The 26,565-nt window shown below is 42.6% G+C and overlaps 1 protein-coding gene across 6 annotated transcripts in view; it reads right to left on the bottom strand.

Moving 5' to 3' along the window:
- The window catches only part of ZNF609 (zinc finger protein 609), a 90,793-nt gene that overhangs the window by 34,815 nt on the left and 29,413 nt on the right, over positions 1–26,565 (bottom strand). The window contains exon 2 of one of the 6 annotated variants that reach the window (XM_044450571.1): positions 14,464–14,559. The exons of the other annotated variants lie outside the window; for them this stretch is intronic. Within the exon in view, the coding sequence (XP_044306506.1) occupies positions 14,464–14,502 (39 nt within the window). The 5' untranslated portion in view covers positions 14,503–14,559. The remainder of the gene's footprint in view (positions 1–14,463; positions 14,560–26,565) is intronic. 6 annotated transcript variants of the gene reach the window in all.

Below are 26,565 nucleotides of genomic sequence, written 5' to 3'. Positions count from 1 at the left end.
AACACATGGGTCCTAGATCAAATCAAGCCAAAGCCTTCCCTGGAAGCAAAAGCAAACAAGTGACAAAATTGAGGCTGTCACTCTTCAGACATCATGAGAAGGCAAGACTCACTGGAGAGGACAATCGTCTTAGAGGAAGTCCAGTGCAGAAGGCAAAGGGAAGACCCAATATGAGATGGACTGAAGCCATAAAGGAAGCACAGCCTTGAACTTGGAAGAGCTGACATGGACAAGGCATTTGAGGGCTCTCATTCACAGGTCGAAGATGACTTGACAGCACGTAACAACAACACAACAGTAGCTTTACAGAATACAGAACCTGATCACTCTTTTAGGGATCTTTGGCAGGTGCTCTCCAGTGTAAGATAACTTAGAATCAAATGAAGATGATATGAGCATGTTCACTGAACACTTCAGGAGTTCCAGTAATCACAGTAACTTAAACTGAGCTAAGTTAGTCAGCAGCAGCTCTTATTGCTAATCGAAACCCAGCATGGTTTCATTTTTGACAAGTAGGGCAACTTTCTTCTAGCCATTAAAGAAATCTGAAAAGAAAATATTTTTCCCCATCAAATTAGCACAGAAAAGAGGAAGCCAACACACTGCAGCTAAAGACCTTTAGGAGCTAGCTAGCTTACTTGCTTATTTATTTATTTATGAAATTTATATGCCGTCCAATTACCAGCATCTCTGGACGGCTAACAGCATAAATAAATGGACGACCCACTCTCGCTGCAAATACAATATTAAAATTCAATATTAAAACATATGAAAATATTGATAAACAAAAAGGTCTTAACCTGGCGCTGAAAAACATATAATGACAGCGCCAGGCGGACCTCTCTGGGGAGCGCATTCCACAGTTGGGAATTTGTTCTTGCATTCAAATTTTTACTGCTGATTACTATTATCATGTTTTAAACTTTTAAAAGCACCAACACAGTGTATCAAAGTTGCTTCTTAGAATCATGAGGAAAGGACTCATTAGCTAAATAGGTCAAATTAATAAAGGACACAGCCTCTTCATTAAGGAACTTCTCAGCTCCAAATCTTAGGCATCGAAATGAGGAAAGCATTGCCTGCTGTGTGTGTGTGTGTGTGTGTGTGTGTGTGTGTGTGTGTGTGAGCGAGAGAGCGCTGAAGAGGGCCATGACACACACAAACCTCTCCATGCATCCAATATCTCAGAGGTTTGGAGACAGATTAAAAATGCAGCTCATTGATTACAAGAGCCAAAAATAGCCATGGGTATTGATCCTAAACAATAAATGAACAGAGTGGTTTATTACAGGCTGCTCTTTCGGCTTGTGCACATGGCAATAAGATTCACACCCGAAGAGTTGATCAACTCTTTTCAATGTCATTGCTGAAAATAGTACTTCTTAGTTGTTCCCTGGAACTAGGCTGATGGCTTATTAGTGTTCAGTGTAGATTATCTGAAATCCCAACATTTATGAGGGCATTGACCCAATGATCACGTCTGTTTATTCACACTAATATTCACTTAATATGAAAAATTATAGACCCCCTGACTAGACCCCTTCCCCAAAAGTTCTCACAAGTGAGGTGCTTCAGTCACAGTCTGTCAAAAAAGAGACACTTGCCTGTCAGAGCTTACAGAGTTCCCAAGGACTGACTGACTTCAGCTCATCATGGATCCCTGATCACTTGTCTGGCTTTATGGAACTTACTAGCTGCAGCAGGACTTGGTAGCTTGTGATCTACCCAGCACACCGTTTCTCCGCATGTGCGGCTTGTTCCGCTCCTTGGCCTGCCATGCAAACTCACGAGTTACAATCATGGCCAGCGCTGCCTTTCTGAAGAGCATCGGCCTTCTGACACATTGGCAGCCTTTGCTCTCGAGAACGATGGCTGGCACTTGACATGTCCAAATATGTGATGCTGCCTAGACTGATCACCACTTCTTCTCACGATGTTATGACAGTTCCTTTAAAATGCAGCTGCTCTGTAATTAATAAAACCCTAGTAAGCACTCCAGTACTTTGCATATTTTTGTCAATCCATCTTTACAGGGTTATGCTTAATGCCAAGGAGGCATGAGCAGCAGCTACCACATTCTCCATGTGGGGAGACAGAGAAAGGAACCAAATGAAAAACAAAAAAACATGGAAAACAAAAATCATGGGAAACAATCAACCAAGACACCAAGGAAGGAAGATTCTGGACAGAGCGAAGTACTGAGGAGTTGTTCATGGAAGAAGAGAGCAAGACGGCACACAGACCGTGCAAGGAGGCAGGCGCCTTTCCGAGCAAAGCACTGCAAGGGCGGCCCTGCTCAATCAAACCAATAACTGATCTGGCTGAGCACTATATTGCCCCACAGAGGCCCAGCAGATGCTACCCCAAAGCAGATAAGCAGGGCGTGAAGCCAATCGCTCTGCCCGCTGTGCTATTCTCCACACTCATGGCTAGTAATCAGGATCATGGAGGTTCTGTTTAGCTTCCATGTGTAATAGGCACTGACAGCTTATCCTCCACACAGTTGCTGAATATATCACATTACCATGTTTCTATCCTGCCTCTTTTCATCTTGGAAGGAACCCAGGGCAGCTTCCATGATCTTCCTCCTCTGTATTTATCCTCACAAGAACTCTGTGGGGTTGGTTAAGCTAAGAGTCATGATTGCTCCAAAATCAACCATCAGCCTCATGGCTGAGAGAGAACTAGAACCTCCCAAACCTTCATCCATACTCCAACTGCACCATGCTAGCTCTTTATGCCCCCTTTAAAACTAGTAAACCAGCAGCCACCTCCCTTCCTACAATACTGAGTTCTCTAAAATTAATTGTGCACAGTATGAAGAAGTACCTTCTTTCTATGTCTTGTATTTCCCATGTCTGCTGTCAATCATTTTAAGTTCAGCCACTTCATTCAGCGATATCACAGAGAGGGATACATCAGTGAAGCTGGAACCAACTGCCCTCGGCACTTCCCCTCCTAGAATCCCCACTCTATCTTGCGATCATGTAAGGATTTATATTTGCACCTGTTTTTTTCTCATCCGCCAACCCTTTTTCCTTTTGCAGACTTTTCATTAGACTGTAAGCCAGTGGGCAAAGGGCATGCTAATTTGTGTACAGCACCTAGCCATTTCAAGCAGCTCATCTTAACAAAAAAGGGATGACCCTGCTCCCCCTACCCATTCCAGAATGCTGAGATAGGGAATAGAAACATAGGGAAATAGTATATGCATCCACAGTTCTCATCAAAATTGTTTTAGTGCTTTAAACTGGTCTACATTTTGTATTAGATTCGTATGTAGTATTATATTGCATTCATTTTTATTAATGTATTTGCATGTTATTTACTCTATTAATCTGCCTGTGAACCATCTAGAGTGTTTTGATTATTCAATGGCAGAAAAACAAAAGTGGCGGCAGCACTCTGCCTCAAAGATCTTGCATTCTGCGATAAAAATCCCCTTGCTCCAGCAAAAGTTCAGCCTTTACTCGCAGGGCCAGTGTTCTAACCCCTTCATCACTTAAGTTGCCTTTTCCCCCTCTAGAAGTATATTTGCTATTATCGTTCTTCTACAGAAGCAGTCACAGGAAAGAAGTGGCTCAAAAAGGCACAACAAGGAGTACGACAACAGAAAAATACTAGGTTAATAGCTATAGTGGGTTTCTGCAGTTTAGATTCTATGTTTGCAGCTTCAAATGCCCTGATCAGTTAAATAAGAACATGTAAATCCTACTATACTAGCCACTAGCAGGTTAATACACAGCCAGGGAGAAGCTGAACAAGACAGACTGAGAGGTTGGCGTGACAGTTGCAGAGACTGTAGACATATCTTGCTAGAATTGCATCAGCAGGTACACGCATGGGGAGCCAGAGAAAGGAAGATAAACAGACAAAGATAAATATAAGGAAAGACACAATACCACACACCTGGAAGGATCATGTGTGTGCAGAAAACTTGTTGACCCTACACTGGTCTCCAGCATTCATAGTGTACAGCCAGTGTGTCTTATGCCTCTGGATTTTTCATCAAAATATTCAACAAGAAATCCAAGTCTTGCGGTATATCATTAACCTTTTGTCACAGACCTGCAGATCTAAGGGTTAGTCTAGCTGAACAAACAATCCTCTTACACTGAGCCCTAGGTGACATAACTCTTGAGAAAAATAAACTAACCAAGTCTGACATGGCAAACAGAAAATAAACACAAACATGCAAGCTAACTAAACTATATACTGATGCAGTTTCAGAGAGAAAAACTGCCAAATCAGGGCAGATTGCTTGGAAGACTGAACAAATACAAAAGATTACTGAAGTGCCTCTGTCTCTTTCAGGAAAACATCTTGCAGTCACATACAACACCCTGCCCTCAAATGAGGCATCCAAACTATGTCATTAACAATGATAGTCTGAGGTTTGTACTTTTACACACACACTCAGATTTTTGATACAAATATGTAACAATACATATGGTTTAAACCTAGTAAAAGTTCTTGGCTAAAGTTTTAAATTTTACATTGCAAAATGTAAGCATTCGGAAATAGTCAGCAGAAAGAAGTAGGTATACAAGATAAAGTTACCACACTAATCAAATCTTCAATGAAGTCAAATCTGGCAAGGAGGTAGAACAATAAGGAACAGCCTGGAACCAAAACCAACTAGACAAAGCTTACCTTCTAATCTTTTTTTCATTCACATGTGGCTTTAATTATAAGCAAGATGGCAGCACCAAGAGAGTTATTAACATGTAGAAATATGGTTTGTTTAGACATATGGTTTGTTTAGATTTGTATCCAAAAAATTCACTGTGCAATGCGCCAACTACTAATCCAACTCAAAATGCACGTGTTTATGAGCAGAAGGTTCCAGGGCTTCTCATATTGAGGATGGCATTCATGTTCCTCTGTGGATAACAGACAGGTAGAATGGTCACAATGGGGTGGGGATGTGGGGCAAGAACGTACGTCCCCTGATGATAAGTGCCATCGAGCACAGTTCCCTGCCACATGCATAGAACAGCTCACATGTTTTTAAAGTGCTACATTTTATTTTGGATACTCTGGAGTTTTTAAACTTTTGTGAACTGCCCAGACAATGTTAGCAACTGAAATGTGCTACGTAAGTAAATTAATAAATAAAAAATATAACCCATGTGGGCAAAGTCGGCTACACTGCCACAAATTCCTAGGTACCACCAGCCCTGTGCAAGGCAGAGGCAACTAAGCAAATGTTCCACTCTGCCAGGTACAGGCCAACAGCAGAAGTTTTACAACCACTGCTGGAGATAACCCTGCCTGTTCAGGGAACCCAGAGGAGACAGAATGCATCTTGTCAAAGGTGATGTGCCACATGACTTTTTACATCGCAAACAGGAGGGACTTTTGCACAATTTCTAAGACTGGCATCTGGTTAAAAAAGCAAAAGGCCAAGCTGCAAAAGGCCAAGCTGGGTGAGATGGAATGGATGATGCTGAGCATTTGAAAAAAACCATTCACCAGATAACTTGGTACCTGCAGGTAACGCTTCCCTTCATGGTTTAATAGCTTCTCACTTCTGCTACTGCTGTTTCCCTCTTTACTACATTAATGCATTTGCTGCACCTGCTACAGTTTCTCCATGGTTTATTTGTACCTACTTAGCTCTGTAGTACATAGTCTAGTTAGATTGGAATGAAAGCCAGCCCGAACTCCAGTATTGCTCTACTAATATCCTCTGGATTAGAAACAACAACAACAGATCCTGGCTCATGAGCATGCCTTACCAAATCAGGAAATGGAAGCCCACCATCCCCACTGAAAGTAACCCGGGAACTCATTCAAGCACAATACGACTACAGCGATGGCTTCCTGTTCAGCTCAAGCTAAAGGCTACGGCTGGCCACTGGGGCAGTGGGCTGTGATGCACTCAGAATGCCTGGTTCACCCAGTAGCAAAACAACCCTATTTGTCCTCCGCCAAAGTTAGCGATGCACTTCGTAACTGTTGGGGAGACGCCTCCTGCCTGCCCAACGCTTGAGAGCTCGAGAGCAGGAGAAGCGGGTTGCTCCTGGCCTCCTCGCTACTGCCGTGCTCTTGCATGGGAACATTTCTCTTGGTTTCCAAAACCAGCTAAAAGTATGAACTGCTGTAATACTAGATACTGAGGCATGCAAGAGACATGGCTAACAGGAGAGCACAATAGCCTGCCTAACAAAGATTCATCACCTTCTTTTAATGTCCCTTTAACATAAATGGAAATGTAAGATCAGCTACCTTCCTCTCCAAATCCATTTTAGAATTAATTCAGTCTCCACAGACTGCAAGCTGTTCGACTCATCAGTACCCGGACCTTGAAATCTATCCTACTAACAACAATATGGAACAGAGTACATCAATATACCTGCTTTTTTCCCATTTCACCTCTCAGCCTAGAAAGCATCAGAAAGTCCTTCTGATCCATCTGCATCTATTATTCACAGACAATTGTTTATAAAATGGCCACAATTAGCACTGTAACATCTCAATGATGTTTTCTGTATTTCCTAAAGGAAAGGATAAAAGCCAAAGCTTATCCTGTGCAAGCCAAAAGACAAAGTACAGTATTTTCCAGTTCGTTAAAAGTATCCAAGAATGAGGTCTCCTTCCAACTTTATTAACAAAGTAATAAGGGTATCCTTGCTGTGAATGCCTGAATGGGGAACCATTTGGGACTCCTATGTATATGGTTTTGCGTTCCATAGAAGAAAGGTAAGATATAAGTTTAATAAATTGTGCTAAGTGCTAAATAGTAGTGGTAGCGTTTTATTTATTAATAATTTAGGCAACCAAAGTGCCAAAAGGGAAGACTGACACGGGTTAGGAGGAGTGGTGAGAGAACAGGAGCACGTAACACAGAGATACGTGTAGTGCAGGCACCGGCCAGCTCAGCATCTTGGTCCTTTAACAAATGGAGTTATTGCTAAATGACAAGCACCCGACACCCATACTTGCATATTTCTATTTCATTAGCAATCCCATATGGTGGCCCACAAGATGCTCTTGATAGAATTGTTTTTTCCCACGGGCTGGGATGATCTCTCCTATGAAGCACCACAACTGCAACCAGAATAGTTAGGAGAACACAACGTTCATACGCAGCCCTTTAATCTGATACCGTTATGCCTTTGTCTAATGCAGTGCCTAGGAAGCAGTTGTTACATATGCTGACAAACATGCCCAGCTAACAGTATCCTTCTAACTAGATTTTAATGGCCAATAGCAGCATTCCCTCTACCAGTGGATTAAAGAGCAGCAAATATGAATTCCAGAGAAAGCCTGTCTGTTAAAGTGTCTTCTTTAATTGGGTAAAGCAGATACGTGAGGACAGCTTACTGACTCACCACCTATCTATCCATTAGCTACTGAGATCAAAGCCATAATAAGTTGAGGAACGAGGAACTCCTTAGTTCAGGAGGCCTGCACAGTTAATAAGCTTCCTTATGGCTCAAGTAGCCTCCATGCCATTTATTGAAGTGGTGTGCTGTTAAAATGTTCTCAGTATCTTTTCCAAGAAAACCACTAAGCTACATCTATGTAGTGCCTGAGCCAACCCATGGGACTGGGACTCAGACAATCCAGGTTCGAGTCCCCGCTCAACCATGGAGCCAACTGGGTGACTTTGGGCCAGTCACAGACTCTCAGCCCAACCTACCTCACAGGGTTGTTGTGGGGATAAGATGGAGGAAGAGGTGTAAGCTGCCTCGAGCCCTTTGTAGGAAAAAGGCAGGATATCAATTGAAAAATAAATAAATACCAGAAGACCCATCAATATTATCAAAAAGCAGTAACAATATATGGCCATTATTAACCGTAGAATAATAACATTATTAGGACCAACTACGCTTTCAAGTTCATCAACTCTCTTCTATTAGGCTCAGTGTTTCACAGAATCTTTCATCCAGGGTGAAGAGAATAGAATTTGCTGGGCAAAATGAAAGAGTCTGGATCTGTAATGTGTAATAATCTTAGAAGGGAATGGGGAAGGTGTTAAAACTGTTTAATTAGGTAAATGTGTCTCAGCACAAAGAGATCTCAGGTTGCACAAAAGATCATAGGAACAGAAAGATATGGCTGCTGACCTTTATACATTTTTAAACTCTACTGTTATTCAGCTCTGTTCCTCTCATAAATTAGAATACATATTGCCTGCAAGGGAGACCGCCCAGGAACCCTGTACACAATCCTGTGAGTTTCATGGGGGGAAGCTGGGATAAATAGAAATAATAAAAACAATGCACCCCACACTACACCCTGTGAAACGCTGGCACAATCATTTCAACTCTAATCAAGCACTGTGCTGCAGCAGAGAGCAGAACAACAGTGGTAGGGGCAACATCCCCATCGCCAAATGCAGAGAAATCTGTACTTGACGTTTGCGAGAGCTCATTTTTGCAAAGCCATCCATTTCCCCCATGCTTCTTGGGGTACTTTCACAAATTGTCAAGCCTGATCCTTGCTGAAATGAGCACTGCAGGACTCAACATGTTAAATGTGGGTGTGCAAAGGCTGCTCTTGCCTACAGAAGAGGAAAAGGGGTGGGCAGCAGGTTCCATTACCTGAAGGCTAACAAAATCCTCGGCATCATTTGGTGCAGGCTGGTCTAGCCATTGAGGACAATGTTGCAAGGGGCAACCACTCAATATCACTGCCTGCTTTCCTCACCTCATCACCTGGAGCCAATCCATACTTGCCACAAACAGTTGGCAAGCAGTTATTTATAAACACTTGGAATTCCTCCAACACTTTAAATGGAGTTTTGCACCCAGCCCTACATACTTCAGCAATCTCAGAATACAGCAACTGAGTCCAACTACAACTGCCTAAACTGACTACACTGCACTAGTGCAATGCACAGGTTAGTAGTCTTTGTTTTCTATATTTATATTGCTTCTTTTTACCGTAAAAGAAGAAAGGGTTCATTAAAAAAATATCAAGGCAGGCCTGAGAATTCTGAAGGTCTGACCAACACCACATAACCCTCTATGCACTTGGATCCTCTGTTAAGAAGCACTTGAGACCATGGGAATCCTAGGTATCCGCACAGGCCAACCTAGAAGACTTTTGCCTACCAGCACTTCAACAGGCCGTGGTGGTAGCAGCTCCTCCCAGTTTTGGGCATCAAGATGAAAAGTGCTTAGATAACTACCGTGTGAGTTCCTAGTCTGTCCCCGCTTTTCCCCCTTCCCATTTTTTGATACACACAATTTCTAAAAACTGGGAGGGGCATAGCATCAAAAGCTGCAATCTTGCAACCAAGAAACAGCAGAACACAAAATCTAAACAGCTGTTCTTACCTGAGATGAATTTCACTCCTGGAAAAACAATGAACTTTTCCCTATTAACAAAGAACCAGCTGTTGAAATCACAGCATTGGAATGGAGAGACTAGGCTGTGATAATTCACATATACTCACCTGATCAACCAAGGGTCTCTGTGACTCACACATATGGGTGACTGAAGAGCAAGGTATCTATAACATAGCTGAACTCCAAACTTCTAGACTCAAATTATTTGCAGGAATAGCACTGTGCAGTGACCTCTGTGTAATTCACTGCATTCACACAGAAATTTGTATATTACCTGTTTAAGGAGTAATACTTGTTTGTGCCTTGAAAACACATCAGGCCCCAGAAAAAATCTGGCCCCACAGTACTAATAACTTCAATATCAGAGCCACTGCTAAGGCAGCAAGTGAGAAAGACAGTAAATATTGGCACAAGAATTCATCAGTAGTAAAGAATAAAGGAAGATCACACAATACACATATGGGTCCACCGGCTGATGTCACAAACAAATGTTAATTATCCAAAAGTGAAAAGGGTTCTTCCATATAATGTTCTCCTCACTGGAACACCTGCTGAGGCACACACTGAGTAACATGACCCACCCCAACCGTTTAAAAATGCTTTCAGAATCCATACAGGCGGCTGAGATCAATACAAACAGAAGGCCCTGGAGTTGTTTCCATCTTAATTTCCCATGAATGCCTCTGAGCCTGGTGAGGACCCAGAGGCATTATAAAGGAAGATGGCAGGCAGCTGGGACTTAATTATTAGTTTTGAAGAAGTCCCAAAAAGGGGAAAAGGGAAAAAAGGGGAATGGGCCCACATCACCGCTGCCTGGCAAACGGTGGTGAGGGGGAAACAGTGAAGACCAAAAGCCAGTAATTTGGGGGGGGGGGGCAGGTGTTTCCTGTATGTGCTGACAGGGGATTGTGTGTGCGCATGCGTTTTGCGATTCTGCATACCTCCACGACAGCTCTTTTGTGTGCTCATAATATTGTTAATATTCCAAATGGCTAAAGGCCCCGCCTCCCCAGTGTTCTGCTAGCAGGCTCTCTCCTAGGTCCACTAACACTGCTGCCTCGTTTACTTATTTAGTATATTAATATACTGATTTTTTTCCTTCGAGAAACTCAAGGCAGCTTAAATAATCCTCCAACTGCCCTTAATCTTATCATCAGAACAACCCTATGAGACAGGTTAAGCTGACAGCCAGGGACTGGCACAAAGTTCCCAGGTGAGGCCTGTGGGTGAGTGGGAACGAAACCTGCATTGCCCCCAGCCCAGCGTTCTGACTGCTCAATTTCCAGCAACAGCGGAGGCTCGCCCAGCTCCAACTAGGTAATACTCAGAACCACACCTCAGCTAGGAGCAGTTTGTGAGCAGACAGGCAAGGTATAAAGAGTCAGAGAACATCGAAATTCTTCGGCTGGAGGGGATTTATTGGACATCTGCCATCACTCCCTGCACTCAGGCAGAACTCTCCATACTCCACACAGCAACATTCCTCAGACAGAAAACACTCTGCAACATACAAAATCTCCTCTTAGGAGAGACTGTTGGCCAATCTTAATCCATGTGCCCACACAACTCTTAAGGTTAAATTTTCAGGGTACTAGAATATTCATCAGAAAATTCCATATTGTTGAACAGGAATCTAAACACAACTAAATTTGTTCAAAATCAATGTCAGCTGATAAAAAATATATTAGTAGGTATCTAGTTCTTATGAAAAATACTTAAATTCATGGTAGAGGTCAACCAGCCACAGAGGTTCCCAGCACTGATGTTCTACGGGCCAAATAAAATACATCCGTTCTCTATACTAAGTCTAAAACTAAAGTGTTGTAGAGTTCACTTCTTGTATATTTTTCTTAAATTTTTTTTATTTTTCCATAAATTCCTAAAGACATTATTCTGAAATGTCCATGCACAGACTTTGCAGCTACTTTATATGCAGTGAAAACGGGCCGTATATATTGCAGTAAAGCAGTAAAGCCACCAGTAGGAAAGAAGGAAAGCAATTATACCCCAACACCACATTATGTGCTCATTGCACAGTCTCTGATAGCAGAACAAACAGAGAAGTGTTTGGTGTATGCAACTGAAAGGCGAGGCTTCAGGATGCTAGGAAAGACTTTCCCCCTACATCTCAACATTCAATCTGAGAATTCTGGAGAAACAGTATTATCTGAAGCAGTATTATTAAGAAAAAAGTGCAAGTTTTATATTAAGCATTGAAATTCCTGCTTTTTTGCCTCACGAAGATGAAAGAGTCCTGCAGCTGCTGCTGTCCTCACCTTGCAGAGCACTGAAGATTAATAGCCACTTCTGAAGGAGCCATAAACCACTAAACAGATAAATGCTTCTTGTGCCTTCAAGTGCTCATACTAAGAAGGTAGGTTTTCCTGCTAGAAAACTGCTTGACTGCACGAGACATGAGGAGCTGTGAGGAGAAGAAAGCCAAATAGCTTTCCAAACCTTCAGAACTATTATCCAGGTCAGGGTTTCTCTCCAGAGAAGAGGAAAGACTTAGCTGGCCTCCGTGCCACTTCTTAATGAGATTACCACTACCTCAGAGAGCTGCTTGGCTCCAGGCCCATCCTGTTCCTGCAGGTATCACTGAGATTTCAAAATGGAGCTTCCTAGGCATCCACCAGAGAACCTCCTAGTGCAGGCTTCCCCCACCAATCCAGGCACTTGCTTGCTGGGCCATGCAGATACTTGCTAAGCCGCCTTTTCCATTCTCCCTCATACTGATTTACTTGGCAGACAGTCTGGGGAAGTGGATGACAAGGCTGCACACGCACGCACAGGGAGCGAGGGAGGGAGGGAGGGAGGGAGGGAGGGCATAGCTGAACAGGAAGGACCCTGGCCCCTGGCTGAGAAAGCAAGTAAATACCCATGGCATTTGCAGAACTAGAACAGAGAACTCTTAACACAACACACACTTGGAAAGCATTTTAATAGGTCTTTTTCCATGATCTTGTACCCAATGAGTGTAACATACATTTCTAATAAAGAGGCTGTTGTTCCTAGGCTTAAAGATGGAGAGGCAGGAGCCCGTGCCGCAATTTCAGAGAGACCTTTTTTTGTTCTACCACATGCAGGAGCAGATATTCCACTGGGGAGGCACTGCCACAATCCACAATTTGTCGGGATCTTCCCTACTCAAGCAGTCTTACCTGGGCACCCTGCTGCAAGAAGTAGCAGCTTGCTCAAAGCAAAAGCAGGCAGAAATTTGCCATCTGTTCAGCAGATGTAAAGGGATGATCCCCTGAACAAATTATACCAAAACCTACAATGTGGTGTGTGATTAAGGAACTTGTCCTAATTCAGATTCACAGGACATTCAGATGTTGCCATTAAATAGCACATTAAAGTAAAATACAGCTCTTCTCCCCTTTGAAGAGCTCACATACTGGCTCAAACAATAGAAAGATCCATTCCGCCCAACAAACTTCCTGAATACAGCAGTTTGTTTTTGAGATGCAGTTGGTTGCTGAGAAAAGTCTGAAAATAGTTAAATTTCCTTTACTTCTCAGAAACTACCACCTGCTTTCCAAAACCAGACCAAGAATAGGGAAGAAATCTAATCTTGACAAATGATGGTTACTAAAATGGAAAGAAATGAATCCTACAGAACACCTGTGCAAACTCCAGGAAGGGAACAGAAGCAGCAATGGAACAAAAGAAGCAAGCAAAAACGGAGAAAGACATGGCAACACAGACAGAGGAGAGATATAGAAGGATTAAATGGTTGAGAATAGAAGACTAGACACACTACTGCAGTCAGAGGGATTAGAGAGACCTCGACGAGTTTGGAAGTGTAGGCGGTGTCTGCTATTGCCATATTCTGAGTATCAGACCCTACATGATATTTTAGAATGTACAGCACTGTGCATGATGCCTGCCACTCCTAGCTCAGAGGCCTTGTCGCCCCTTGCTGCCCACTGAATTTGGCAATGGCTAAACAGAGCTGGGAGGATAGCACTGTAGCACTACTGAGTTCAGCCTCTAGACAAGCTAAATTAAATCCTTTCAGCACTCTGTGGTGCTAAAGAGCAACACCAACATGAAACAAACATTGAAAGGGGGCATACATAAGGTGCAGCACCCCATGGATTTTAACCCACAAGGACGGTAAAATCCAGGCAGAGAAATGGCCCCCAACCCTCGCACACTTGTCCACCTTTGTCTTAGCTAGAAACAGAAAGGGAAGGTGTTTATGACAGTGTTCATAACTGAGCAAAGTTCAGTAGCAGAGCACATGTTTTGCACATGTAAAATCCCCAGGTTTAATCTGTGCTATTCTCAATTCTGTAACGAACACAGAGGTTATAAACTATATGAATTAGACCCATGGGAATGAATTTAGAATTATATGGAGCCTGAATAATAATCCAGGCCCTCAAAGCAGTTTACAATAAAATTCCCATCAAAGTATGTTAAAGCTCCAAATGTACTTAAGTGTATCCATATGTCTGCAATGAATTTACACCAAAATAAATGGAATTTACCTCCAAGGAAATATCCTCAGGATTGGGTCCACTAGATTTAAATGGATCCAAGCATATTCAGCTTCTTAAGGGTATGCAATACCTTTTCTTCTTACTTCTGGACTTACAAGCCTTAGCTATCTTGTTTCAGAAGCTGCAACTATGCCTTCACTCCAAGCCTAGCATAACTATCTCAACTGGCTTACTTTAATTTTTTTCTGCTGGAACTCCAAAGCATTTTTAATTCTCACATAATTAATACTGTCATACACAGACTAATTTAAACTTATACCAAATAATGCTGCTGTTTACTTAGCAGATGCCCAGATGCTTACTCTTCCTTTCTTCAGCTAAAAAATCAAGCTTTACCCAGATACATCATATCCCTTAACCCATCACTGCACCTAGCATACCATGAGCTGTAGTGTGATACAAAAAACTAGTGTTCTGGTAGAGTTTCTTTTTGCCATTAAAGCAAGCTAATTCTTTGCTCTCAGCAGGAAACACTTGATGTGTGAGAAATGCTATGCCCATGAGCTCATTCACCAGATATACTCCAGTTGCTCATTCGCTGTCTGCTGAGTACAAGGGCAAGAAGGTATATGCATGCAAGCAGGAACACATACTGAACTTCCCACAGGTCTAGCCTGCAGGAGAAGCGAGGCAGTTGCCACTGGCTGGCTCACCTGGCTGGCACAAGTCCAGGCATGGAATTCTATGTTCATCACCCTCCTGGTTTTGCATGCTGCTGCCACTGGCGTGAGAGAGGACCTGGACAGCCACTGTATAAAGAATACCAAGTTACCCAATCAACACAAACCCTTCTCACTGTGAATTCTCTATTTCACTTTGGTTTTAACTCTGGAATTTCTCAAAATTTGAGTGGTTATACCAATTTGTATTATGGGTTGAAGAAGACTGATCGAGCAGAATGACACCCTCTATATAAAATGCTTTATTACTCATCTGAAATTCTTACGATAAGGGGATCTATATATTGAATTTTATTTGGCCAGGGCGGCTTGTTTTATATTGTATGTTTTATATTATATATTTGTATTTTACTGTTTATATTTTAAAATGTTATTTTAACTTTTTGTTGTAAGCCGCCCCGAGGCTTCGGCGAATGGGGCGGCATAAAAATGTTTTAATAAATAAATAAATAAATAAATAAATAAATATTGAAGTGAATGGAACATAATCTTAGTACTGGTACTACTGTATGGATGCTATTTAGTCTATAAACATTGAGCAATAGTTGTCTATACCCAGTGGGTTTTCTGCATAACTTGTGAGGTAGACTGTATGTGTATGCATGTGCCAGAACCACTTTTTAATTGACTCTCAGCTACCCGTTAATTATGTGTTATATAGATCATGCTTTGCAGGTTACAAAGTACTTTGTGTCCAACCTTTCTCATATAGAAAGGAAAGGCACTGAACCTCTCACAAAGGAAGAGGCAGATCTGTCTGTCAATGGCCACTTGCGACCTTGGGTGGGTATATGCATGCACATGCGTGCGCGCACACATATCCTTTTTGGCGTCAATATTTGGCGTCAAAATATTCTTTTTATTTTCCTATTTTAATGTTTAATTGATTTTAACTGGGGTTTTGGTACATATATTAATTGTCAGATGCTGTGGTGTCTGTTTTATTCTACTCATTTTTTGTATGCTGTCCCAAGACTTCTGTAGTGGATAGGCTAGAAAAGCTTTTAATAAATAAAATGCACACATGAGAAAATGTGGTGAATGAAATGTGTGTCCCAGCAAGCACCTCTGAACCAGTGATAAGGCAACTGCACCTATAATTCACACATGCCTCAGCTACTTCAAGATCAAACTACTCTGATGTGTTCTACATGCAGCTGCCTTAGAAAAACTTTCAGAGGTTTTAAGAGGCATAAAATGCAGCAGCAAAAATTTGATCAAATTCAGTTTCTTGGATCATACGATTCTTTTTTTATATCAGTTTTCCAGGCTCATTATTGCTTTTAAACAGTTCTTAAGCTCTAAACAGCATAAGAACAAGATATTTGAGGGAACCTTCTCTTTAACCTGCCCGTCTACTTCGATCAGCTGACAAGGCCTGTGTGCAGCAATCACGTGACGTGCAGTCAGCCAAGGCCCATGAAGGGCCTCGTCGAGACTGCGCAGTGCCCTGCTCCAGAAAACCCATCTACCCCTCCTGCTCACCCCCGTAGTAGGTAGTACTGGTTGATCACATGAACAAAGGAATCTGTCTTTTACCAAACTGACCACTGGTCCATCCACCATCTAATCATCTGTTACTAACTGGAAGCAGCCCTCCACGGTTTCAAACAAGAGGCATTTCCCAACCCTCGACTGCAGCCTCCATGCTGCAGAGCTTTCACCTGGTCAATGTCTAGATTTATTATGCCTGACATTATTATGAATTTGTGTTTAATATTTTGCCAATTTTAATGTTTCCTGACATTTAAATTTAACCATTTGAAAAAGTTGCATGCAAGTCATCTTGAATGTCTGAAGCAGGAAGGCAGATCTAAGCCTGTTACAACTTCTAATACTGAATGGGGCATAGGAACAACTGCCTCCTGAAGCCCAAGGACAACGATGGACTTAAACTGCATCTCTGACTCCACGTGTTCTCGTAACTGGGAATGTTCAGAAATGCAATTAGAGTGCTAGACTCAAACAACCAAGGTCCAGGTCCACCCTCAGCTGTGAAACTCGATTAGTGATGGGCCGGTCACTGACTCTCAGGCCAGCCGCTCCCGCAGGGTTAGGATGATGACAGAACGAAGAGGAGGGGATTTTGTAAGCTGCCTTGTTGGTTTCTTGCAGGAAAAAACGGAAATATAAGGTGTGAAAAATTTTAAAACATACATATGATGCTGAACATGCAGTAAAAATCAAGGACCACTGCTACACTTTAGGGAAGCAACTGGAAACAGGGGAAGGTGCAGCTTAGACAGCGGGTCACTGGAAGCTGAGCATTTATAAAGGTTTATATATCAAGAGTCCCACTGGGACTGTTCAGGGCGGTTTAGAGGGCACGCATTCAAGACTGCCGTCAGTGGAGTGTAGGGGCAGAAGGTGACTGGATCACAGTCCTACTTATTTGCGTTTTGCTACAAGTTAGTGCTCGTTACTCATCCCTCCCAGATCTTAAATCTGTAGGCACAGTTTGATGTTCTGGGTGGAGCTACATGATTACCAATGGCTTAGGAATGCGGCTGAAATGGCAACAATGGAGCTAGCACATGTTTGTTCAGCTTTCCCAAAATCCTTAGGGTCAGCTGCTGCTGCTGCTGCTGCTGCTTTAACAAAAGGCGATGCCAGAGCTGCGCACTCCTATGTTCTCATAATCCACGTTGGCAAGAGCAGCCTCGGGGAGAAGCACTGCAGGATGCTGGGTCCATCCATCAGTTGCTACATGCAGTTGCGATCCCTGGAGGCGATGCCAAGCGGTGTGGCAAGAGGCTGCAAAACCTGCCACACTGACTAGGATGAGAAGGAACATTAATGGAGATGCACGTGGGATCACAGGCAGGTAAACGAGTACAACAAGACAGCCAGGTGTTACATTTAGACATTGTCCGGCAGTGAAGTTTATCTGTCAGAGGAAATATCTGATTTCTGTCTGAGGATCAGAGCAGCAGAATTGAGAATTGGTGGAAAGGCTTTGTGGAAAAGGTAGACAGACAAACTACGCCAGCTCCTCCTATGATAAAAGAACTAGTGTGGACGTGAAAGTAACCAGGACGGTTCTCTTGAGTGAGATCAGCTCCTGGCTGCTACTAAGACAAGTGGGAGGTGTATCTCTACCCCAAACCAAGAAGGAATAAAATGTGTGGGATAAGCAGGGAAGAGTAACAATTTCCAAAGTCTGCTAACATTTTATCTACGAAGGCTACAAACATACAGTCATTAAAGCAACAGCAAGGAGCAAAATCAAATTGTATAACCGTATCATTCAACACTAGAAATAACCAAACACGTTTTTACCATCCATCTTCTTCAGTGATCTAGTATATAAAAAGGAGATGAAAAGATTAAAAACTTATACACACATAAATATATTTCAGTCAAAGCTTCTCAAGTGCAAAAGTGTATACAAGAGTACCATCAAATTGAAAGAGACCTTAAGCTCCACTGTGGTATCTTGTACTTAGAAAAGCAAGGAATTGTAGTTCTTCTGAAAACAAATTAATAACAAAGTTATTTTAAAATGCAGCAAATATAGTTTTCCATATATAGAAACTTGCACACTCAAGATATATCAGAAGATTAACCAAAATACTAAAGAAATCACTTAAGAGGCTTCTCTCTCTGGAACCTACAAGATGTTCATAGAAACTGATGAGGCTCGGATCCCTCTTTGAATGCTGGACTTCATTCATAGGTCTGGATGGAAATACACATTATTTAAACATTCATGTATCACACAGAATGGCAAACTACGTAAGTCTAATACCTGCATAGTAGGAGGCAGTGTTTTTGAAGTGGCTATCAACTGGCAGAACAGAGGTGAGAGCCAATTAATCAGCCTACTAAATGACACTGAAAAAACAGCACTTTGCCATCACCACATTCTCAGCACATCTGTCAACTCTGGTTCGTCCATTTCACTTTTTCCAATCTTCAATTCATTTTCTTCTGTTTCTGCATTAGTTTACATTGTTAAAAATGCAGAATAACTAGTGATTTTGTAGTTTTTTCACCTAATATATGTGGTGCTGGGTGTAATTTTTCCTAGCATACATTTGTGTGCACATTTCCTCTAATTTACATTATTCTACACATATTTCAAACTGCATCACAAAAATCGGAGAAAAGCAAATACCAAGGGATAGCTGTATTTTGGCTGGCAGTTTCAGAAAGGCGGATTAGGTTGGCTTACATTAAAATGAGAACCAAACTAATGCTGCCCTCAGCGGTAAATGACACGACTGATTTTTTTAAGTGGTGTGGACTTTACATCACCTCAATCCCCTGAATCTGTAGAGGGCTTCCTGAAGGCCCACCGTGATGCACTTGCAAGGCATTGTGAGAGCAAACCTATTCATGTTCATTATAACTTCAGAACAGTTCAGATGCGGGCTGTAAACAAAGCACTGCGTGGTCTAGCTTTGCTGGGCAATTCCGTTGTTGCGGCCTGGAGAAGGCAGGCAAGACACAGCCAACAAGCTACATGTTTAATTCTTGCCTTCTTGGCTTATCACTACCAGCAAAAAAAGTTTGACTGATTGGGTACCACAAAGAAACACAAACCTAGCTCTGAGTGCAGTGCGAAAAACAGCTTTGCTGCACGGAACACATGGCAGCCTGATCTCCTACACTTGCAGTTCAAGAGTGCACAGGAACATGCGGCTAGTAAGGTAGCGGGGGTGGGGGGGGGAGTGCAATACGCCCCAAAGCCCAGGTGTCACATACATTTAGGGGCCCCTTTCAAGCCAAGTAATGCATTCAGCTGCTCCTAATTTTTCATTTCTACTAGATCTGATACAGGGTCAAAGCCAGCATTTTGTTACGGCATCTTTACTGGCCTGGCATTTGATGGAAATCTTCCCTCTGATTTGTGATCATGGAAAAGACAGTCAGAAACAAAGGCAGCAGAGCGCTCCCCCGCACACCACATGCCATTAGGTGAGGCTGCTTCTGCTTCGTTCTGGCTATTAGGTCCCTGCTCAGGAGCTTGCCAGAGCCTTTCAGCTGCACCAGTTAGCTTCTGTGAATTTCCTGCTTTTGCTGCCAACCAAAGTGTGATTCCAGTACTGGCCCATTTCCCAGACATGGGCAAAGGCACCATCTACTGATATATCAAACCCTTCTTCAAAATTACCTCCACTGGCAAGCAAACTTGAAAAGCAGAACAAAAGCCATCTGCCTTAATGCCTGTTAGGAATATGCGGATGCTTTACATCAATGCAACACCTTTAGGAGCACACTAATGCAAGACGGAGATTGGCAAAGAACCACACAGTAAGTTTTGAAACATACACAAAAAAAGACTATCAACTAATGTTACCCCATGGAAAGACCAACAATACGATTTAAAGGTACCCCAAAAGGAATTCACATCTCAAGTTATATGAAGTTATATGAGGAATGGTATTTACTATTTCAGGCTGAAAAGGTTTCAAATGGTCCAAATTTTTGCACAAACTTCATCACATTATCACCCTTATCAACTGTCTTCTCAGAGCAAGTTTTCTCTAATGGTAACAGGCTTCATAATAGGGTACAATTTAGCACTCCATCTATCTTCGAATTCTACAGTTTTGTCTAGGATACTACTTAAGTTATGCTGTTCCGCACTTGACCAAATGTTGCTTAAGACAAAACTGGAAAACTTATAATTTGAGGAGAATCAAGGGCTTTTCTCTGATCCCTACCTGCTTAAGCAAGCCCAAGCATGTTATTATTGGGGGGGGGGGGTAAGGGTGCTTTCGTGGAATTGTCATTCTTCAAATGGTCATCTGTGCATTGCACATATGGGTCCTCCACATGTGCGGAGCCTGTTCAGGAAGATTCCACAGCTAAGATTTGCCTGGCTGGAACCCCTCCCCTGGCCCAGCCCTGGCATGCGGGGTTCCTGCTCAATCCTCAGTCAGAAGGACATGAGATCACCATCATGGCCCCATGCTGGGAGAATGGGCCATTGGTCCCACCTGGACCCAGGTATGAACAGTTGTGCTGTCCAAGGATGAAGCCAAAGGGAGAATGGAGGGTAGGTTTGTGTGCATGCACTACTCAAAGAACAACCATTACAGGTAAGCAACCTTATATTCTTCTTTGCAGTCCCTGTATCACACACATGGCCAACTGATAAACTTTTCTCAGTTTATGGAGGTGGGCAGTATTACTCCTGGAGAACCGATAGGATGACCGCTCTGCTGAAGGCACAACCAGCTATGGTTCGGATGGCAGTGCCTCACGGAGGTCAATGGGTTTGACCATGCAGCAGATTTGCAGAGATCAGAGTGCCAAGGAGGCTGATGTAGCTCATGCAGCATGGGAACATACATCGCAATTGTTTGCCCCAAGGATGCAAAATGATTTCAGAAATGAAACCACTGATTTCATCTCCATGGAAAAGCAGGAACATGCATGCACAGAGAAGGAGAAACTATTCTAACTTATTTTGTTGGTGATGTCATTCAACTCTACAGGATTACATTCCTGGATCGTGATTCAATTTAAAATCATAGGATAACCTAGTGTGCTCTTGTGTTAAAAAACAGGCACAGGGCTATGAGAGTGTCCAATTCAAAGCAAGTGTTTGCCACATTTCTGTATTTCACTTTCTCTAACAGTTTTGAACCTAAACAAATTATCTCCCCCTCATTCTTAACACCTTTAGCTCTCTAAGTGCCAAGTTCCCATTTCAAACTAGCAGAAGAGACCAGAAGTAGAACTATTTCCTTGGAACTTCCAACCTCTAGAGGCAATGCAGCTTTCAATTTTATATTACCTTTGGCACCTCCTTATTTCAGGATGTCTTCCCTCACTGACCATCCACAGTTTTTATTGATTCTGATTTAACAAGGTGTTTATTATTTTTTTTCATCTGTTTGTTTATATCACTCTGGAACCTTTTACAGTATATAAATGTCATAAATACATAAATGAAATGGAGCAGATTGAAATTAGGGCATGCAGTTAACAAAGGTTTCAAAGAATGCCACAGTCCTCCTTCCCACTAGGTGCATCTCTCTAATCCAAGAGCATGCACATCCTTGAAGAAATTAATCAGCCTTCCAGGGTCAAGACTGGGTTAATGCCTGCTCTAAAAGCAGACTCTCATACAGTGAGGCATGGGTAATAACTGTACTGGATATAAAACACAAAATGTATTAAACAGGTTACATCTAACTAATTAATACTGCCAGCCCCCTTCTCTCACAACTGGTATTACCAGAACAAGGAAGCCTTTTTCCTCCAGCCTCCAGAGGAAACAGCAGCCAAATTTATGCCCACTGTGTTAAGCTACAGAAGTAGCATGTACCTTCCCTGCGCACATACAGGCACACACACCCTGTTAGCAACATCAAACACCACTGGCTAGAGCAAGGAAGTTCTATTTCCTCCTTTGTACCTCTTGACAAGTTGGCTGAATGCCATGTTCCTGCCTGGTTCTGCAACAGAAAGTTCTCTACTGTAGGTCAGGGGATGGTAAGAAAATGGACACTCTACTTTGCAAGGCCTCCAAAGGCAGCTCTGGCAGTGGCTTATTGATGCAGAGCTCAGAAACGAAACCACCATACAAGGCAAAGAGGCAAGGCTGCTGCTGGAAAGCTCTAATGCAGAGCCACACCTTCCGATACCTTTGGTCCAGACTCCCCAGACTGTCTTGGCAAGGCAGTGTAGAAACCATACCCAAGCAGGCGATTGGCAAATAATACAAAGCAGTTAAGAACAAAAGATCCATGCTGAAATAAGACTAAAGACTCTCTCACCCAGCATTCTGCTCCAGCAGGAACCATCCAGGTGCCAATGGAAACCCACAACAGGACACAAGGGCAACAGCACGTCTTGCATTCCCCAGCAACCGACACGGAGAAGCATACTGCCTCTGACACTAGTTAATGTGTATTATTATGTGTATTATTATGTGTATTATTCCCTTCTAAGAGGGGACAAAATGGCAAAGCAGGTTGTGTGTCAGGATAGCAGGTTGTCATACGAGCGTGTTTCAGTGTTGCTCTTTATATACAAGCAAGTCTTCTTATGTTATCGCCTCGCAATAATACAGCTTCGGGGCAACCGCTTGCCTTTGGGCTGGATGATGATTTTGCTCTGGAAGAAAGGGGCATGCCCTGAAAACTAATCACAGTACTACTTGTTCTCTTTAGTAAGATTATACATGCATCTACAAAACTCCCAAGGAAAATGAATTTGTCTGCTTTGTACAATTCTTCGTAAATTTATTCAAGGCATAAATGCCCTTTGAGATCCGCTCAGGGCATGGAGAGTCACAGATCTTTGGTCCAGTTATATTAGGGCTGCTTGCAGTGCTATCTGAGTTTCATGGCCATCTTGGACCGTCCTAGAGATGCCATCCATTTACTATTACATGCACTTTGGCACTCATTACCTTGAAAGAGTAGCAATTGCCCTCTAAAGAGCAGTAAATCAACAAAATGCAGTACCTGGGCTCAAGACATTCTCCTGGGCAAGGGCAGCATCGTGACAACTCCACTTATAGTTCTGTTTTCAGGTGTCTAGGTTTCAAGATAGAACAAGGATAAACAATCTGTAGCACTTGGTTTAATTTCCAAAGCCCTGTGTAAGCTATGAGTTCAGACTGTGGGCAGACTACTAGGCTGAAAGGAAGAGGGAAAGAAACAGAGAAGAAAGAGGCCAGAGAAGGGACTGCCAGGCCTACTCATGGCTTTGGAAACAGCCCCCACTGGTTTCAGCCTCATCCACTACTCAACAGGATGATGATGATGATGATGATGATGATGATGATGATGATGATAGCAGCTCCTCACCCCAACACAGAAGATGAAGAGCCATAATTACAGCTGCCACAGCTCCACACTTGAGTGAACTGAGAGAATACAGCAATGCCAGGGCGGCTTGTTGGGCCACCTGCCCCTCCATTAAGGTGATAATGGGGAGGGGAGAAAGTCGATATTAATACAAACAGCTGCCAGAAACCCAGTTTATCGGTTATTTGGCTACCAATACAGCTCCTAGTGGAGTGGGCACATTTGCAGTTGCTGGCACCTTTACAACCACACCAACTGCCTGGCATTGTTTGATGGGAGGCAGTAGCACGATGCGCATGCTCTCGTTCCAGCTGGCTGGCACTCGGCCCGAGGCACAGGAACGAGTGGGTGGCTGCGACAGAAGCAATGATATCTGGAGGAACTGTCTCTCACAGAGGTGCCATACTTGCTTCCCCATCTCGAGGACAGAAGCGGGCTTACTTGTCCTTCACCTAGAGGTACTCCCATCAAGTCCCTCACTTCAAACCATTCCATGAATGCCACAGCTTTGTAGAGTATAGAAAAGCGTGAGAAGCATCCAGCTAAGTGCAGATCCTGCAGTCAGATTATGCTACCAGGCTGCAGCACCTGTTTCTTCAGCTATTTTATTAGAAGACATGCTTGGAGGCAGCCAGTACAGAGCAAGCAGTCACTGAAAGTGGTGGAATTTAAGGAACAGTTTGGATTTATGTAGGGACAGTAGGGATTTATGGATAGCATTCTGAATTTTTCATTACAACCTGATCTTATTTGGTCATAGCATAATGAAAAGACCTGTTTTAATCATAAGGTCCCAACTTTCACAGTGCTCTGGCATAGGCACCCTCTATGAGTTGCACTGATCATTTGACTTTAAATACTTCATCTAATCCTCAGTTGCAAAGGTTGTTGAAGAGGCCAGTAACAACATGAAATTAACAGACAAAAGCAGTGAAGAAATCCACTTCGGCACCAGATAAATGCCATTAAATGTTTAGAACAAAAGCAGCCTGTTCAATTATTTATTCATTTTCTATTAGTTATTTAATAGTTGATTGAGGAAGAGTCATCTAGATGGCTAAAAGACCAGAGCTCCAGAAATGAGGTCACACTACCTGAGAGACCTCTCTTGACTGCCACCACCTTCCTTTAGAGCACACGCCCACTTTCTGCTGGGCCTCAAAATATCTCAACAGTCAGAAATTAGGGACAGGCAAAACAATCTGTTCTCAAATCATGTCACTTTTACATGTGCCTGCCCATTAATCTGACTTCCACATTAATCGTGGATTTCACACACACACACATATCACATCTATAGGAATAGTTAAATTCGTTCTTAAAACTTAATTTCCCTCTAAATGCATTTTGACACATATTTTGAATGGAGAAATTTCCTGAACATTTAACAATGTGAAACCTGTTGGATAATGAAATCCTAATCTGCATGGCAGTCTGGGAGGTGTAGATCCAATCCATTTATATTAGAATTACAAAAGAGCAAATTCCTCAAGGACCACCAATTTGTATGGGAGTGGGCAATCCCTGAATTCTTTGGGTAGATAGGCAAGAAAAGGCAATACTCCAATCATTAGTGGACCCAAGGTAACTACTATATGGGGTCTGCTTTTATCTTTCTTCAGCAGTAGAAGAATGGAACTGTGAACATAACACAAAGCCTAAAATTTATACAGTTTAAAAACTTTATTTGAAAAAAAATCCAAAGGAGCATTTTTAAAAAAACACACAAAACCTGCTTCCAGCAGACTAACTCTGTCAAAGGAAATAAAAATTACTCCAGCATTAATTTTTGTTGGTAAGGTGTTTTCTTTTGATCAGGCTTCTGTCACCAAATTAATGTGTTTGCTTTGCACCCAAGTTTTTTCTTTTCCCTTCCATGCCACTAACTATCACACCCAGCCTAAGACAAAAATGAATGCCAATGTGATTTAGGACACCTCCTAGATTAGCAGATGATAATATTCATAGGTGCACTACAATGTACATAAGAAGCAGGAAAAGTGTGTTCTTGTTATTTCTATTTAATTTATTTCTTTTTGAAAATATTAGTCATCCTGTAACTTATAGCTCCCAGTAGGAGTGACAATGAAAGTGATTACCCATCACTCCCGTGGTTTCATGATGTCACAGTCTGGCTCCTGTTGCTTTATTTGCCTAAAAGGTTAGTCTCAATATTATCTGAATTGCTTTTGCTTGGTGACTCAATCTGGGAAATCCTCAATTCAAGGACACCTAGATGAGTAAACATCGGCTTAACCACTGAACTTGAAATAAAAGCTGTTTCATGGACTTCAGGTTTATCATATTTAGCCTCAGAAGTTAAACCTTTTTTTACTTTTATTTTTTCATTTGCCTGTTTTTACTTTTGTTCATAAAAATCTCTTTCAGTTAGGTACCCCTTGTTCTGTTCTGTGCAATTCAAATAAACAAACCACAGTATCAGTGCAAGAGTTTCAATTCCTGCTTGCCTTAGCCAGCTGTTTAGAACAAGCCATGCTTCCTAGATTGTACAGCTCCAGGAACGGCAGTTTGTTTTAAAGCGAGAGCAAAAGCGTTCTCTTTCTTCCTGTCATACACAAAAGGAAAAAATACATGACATTATGTCATGCCACAACTGTGTGAACTACACCTATAGGTAACAGATGGATAAGTCAACATAAAAAACATGTTGTGAAAATGAATCGAGACTGGGTTTTTTAATGTGTTTTCCCGTATATGATACTAGAATTAAGAATAAGAGTGCAGCAGTTACTCCACGTGGATGAGCTTGCCCAATCTGTCTGTGTGACTCCATCTGTGTGACTGCGACAAAGGATGCATTCAGAGCACCGTGTTTCTGGAACATGCTACCCGTGTTCACTTCAAAAAGGAGCGTCTTAAAATCCCTTCTTGCAGTGACATCACATCAGTACCCTGCACATCAGAGAAGCCTGCCCCCACTCTTAATAGGTGCGCAAGGAAAGCGAGGCTGGAGCAGGAGCGAAACACAGGGTTCGCCCACTGCTCGGCTCTCTGCCTCCACTTATCCAGCGTGAGCCAGGCAAGCACAGCAGAGAACAATGACAATGATGGAGCTGCCAGTCTGCTGAGCCGCACCTCCCGTTCCTGCAGGCACTACAGGAGCTGCTGCCACACAGCAAGAACCTGCCATTTACTGCACTATTATCAGAGAAAGCAGCACCGAGCCCAGAGCACTAGCAGCTGCCAGCCATGCAGGCTCTTCAGCTGACAGAAGGGGAAATAGGAGGCACCGAGGTGGAATTGTACCAGGAGCCGGGTCCCTTCAAGATGTCTTTGCACACCA

The sequence above is a fragment of the Varanus komodoensis genome, unplaced genomic scaffold, assembly GCF_004798865.1.
Source record: "Varanus komodoensis strain SLA01 unplaced genomic scaffold, ASM479886v1 scaffold67, whole genome shotgun sequence".
NCBI lineage: Eukaryota > Metazoa > Chordata > Lepidosauria > Squamata > Varanidae > Varanus > Varanus komodoensis.
The sequence above is the reverse complement of the archived record's forward strand: the minus strand, read 5'-3'. Positions and strand labels throughout refer to the sequence as shown.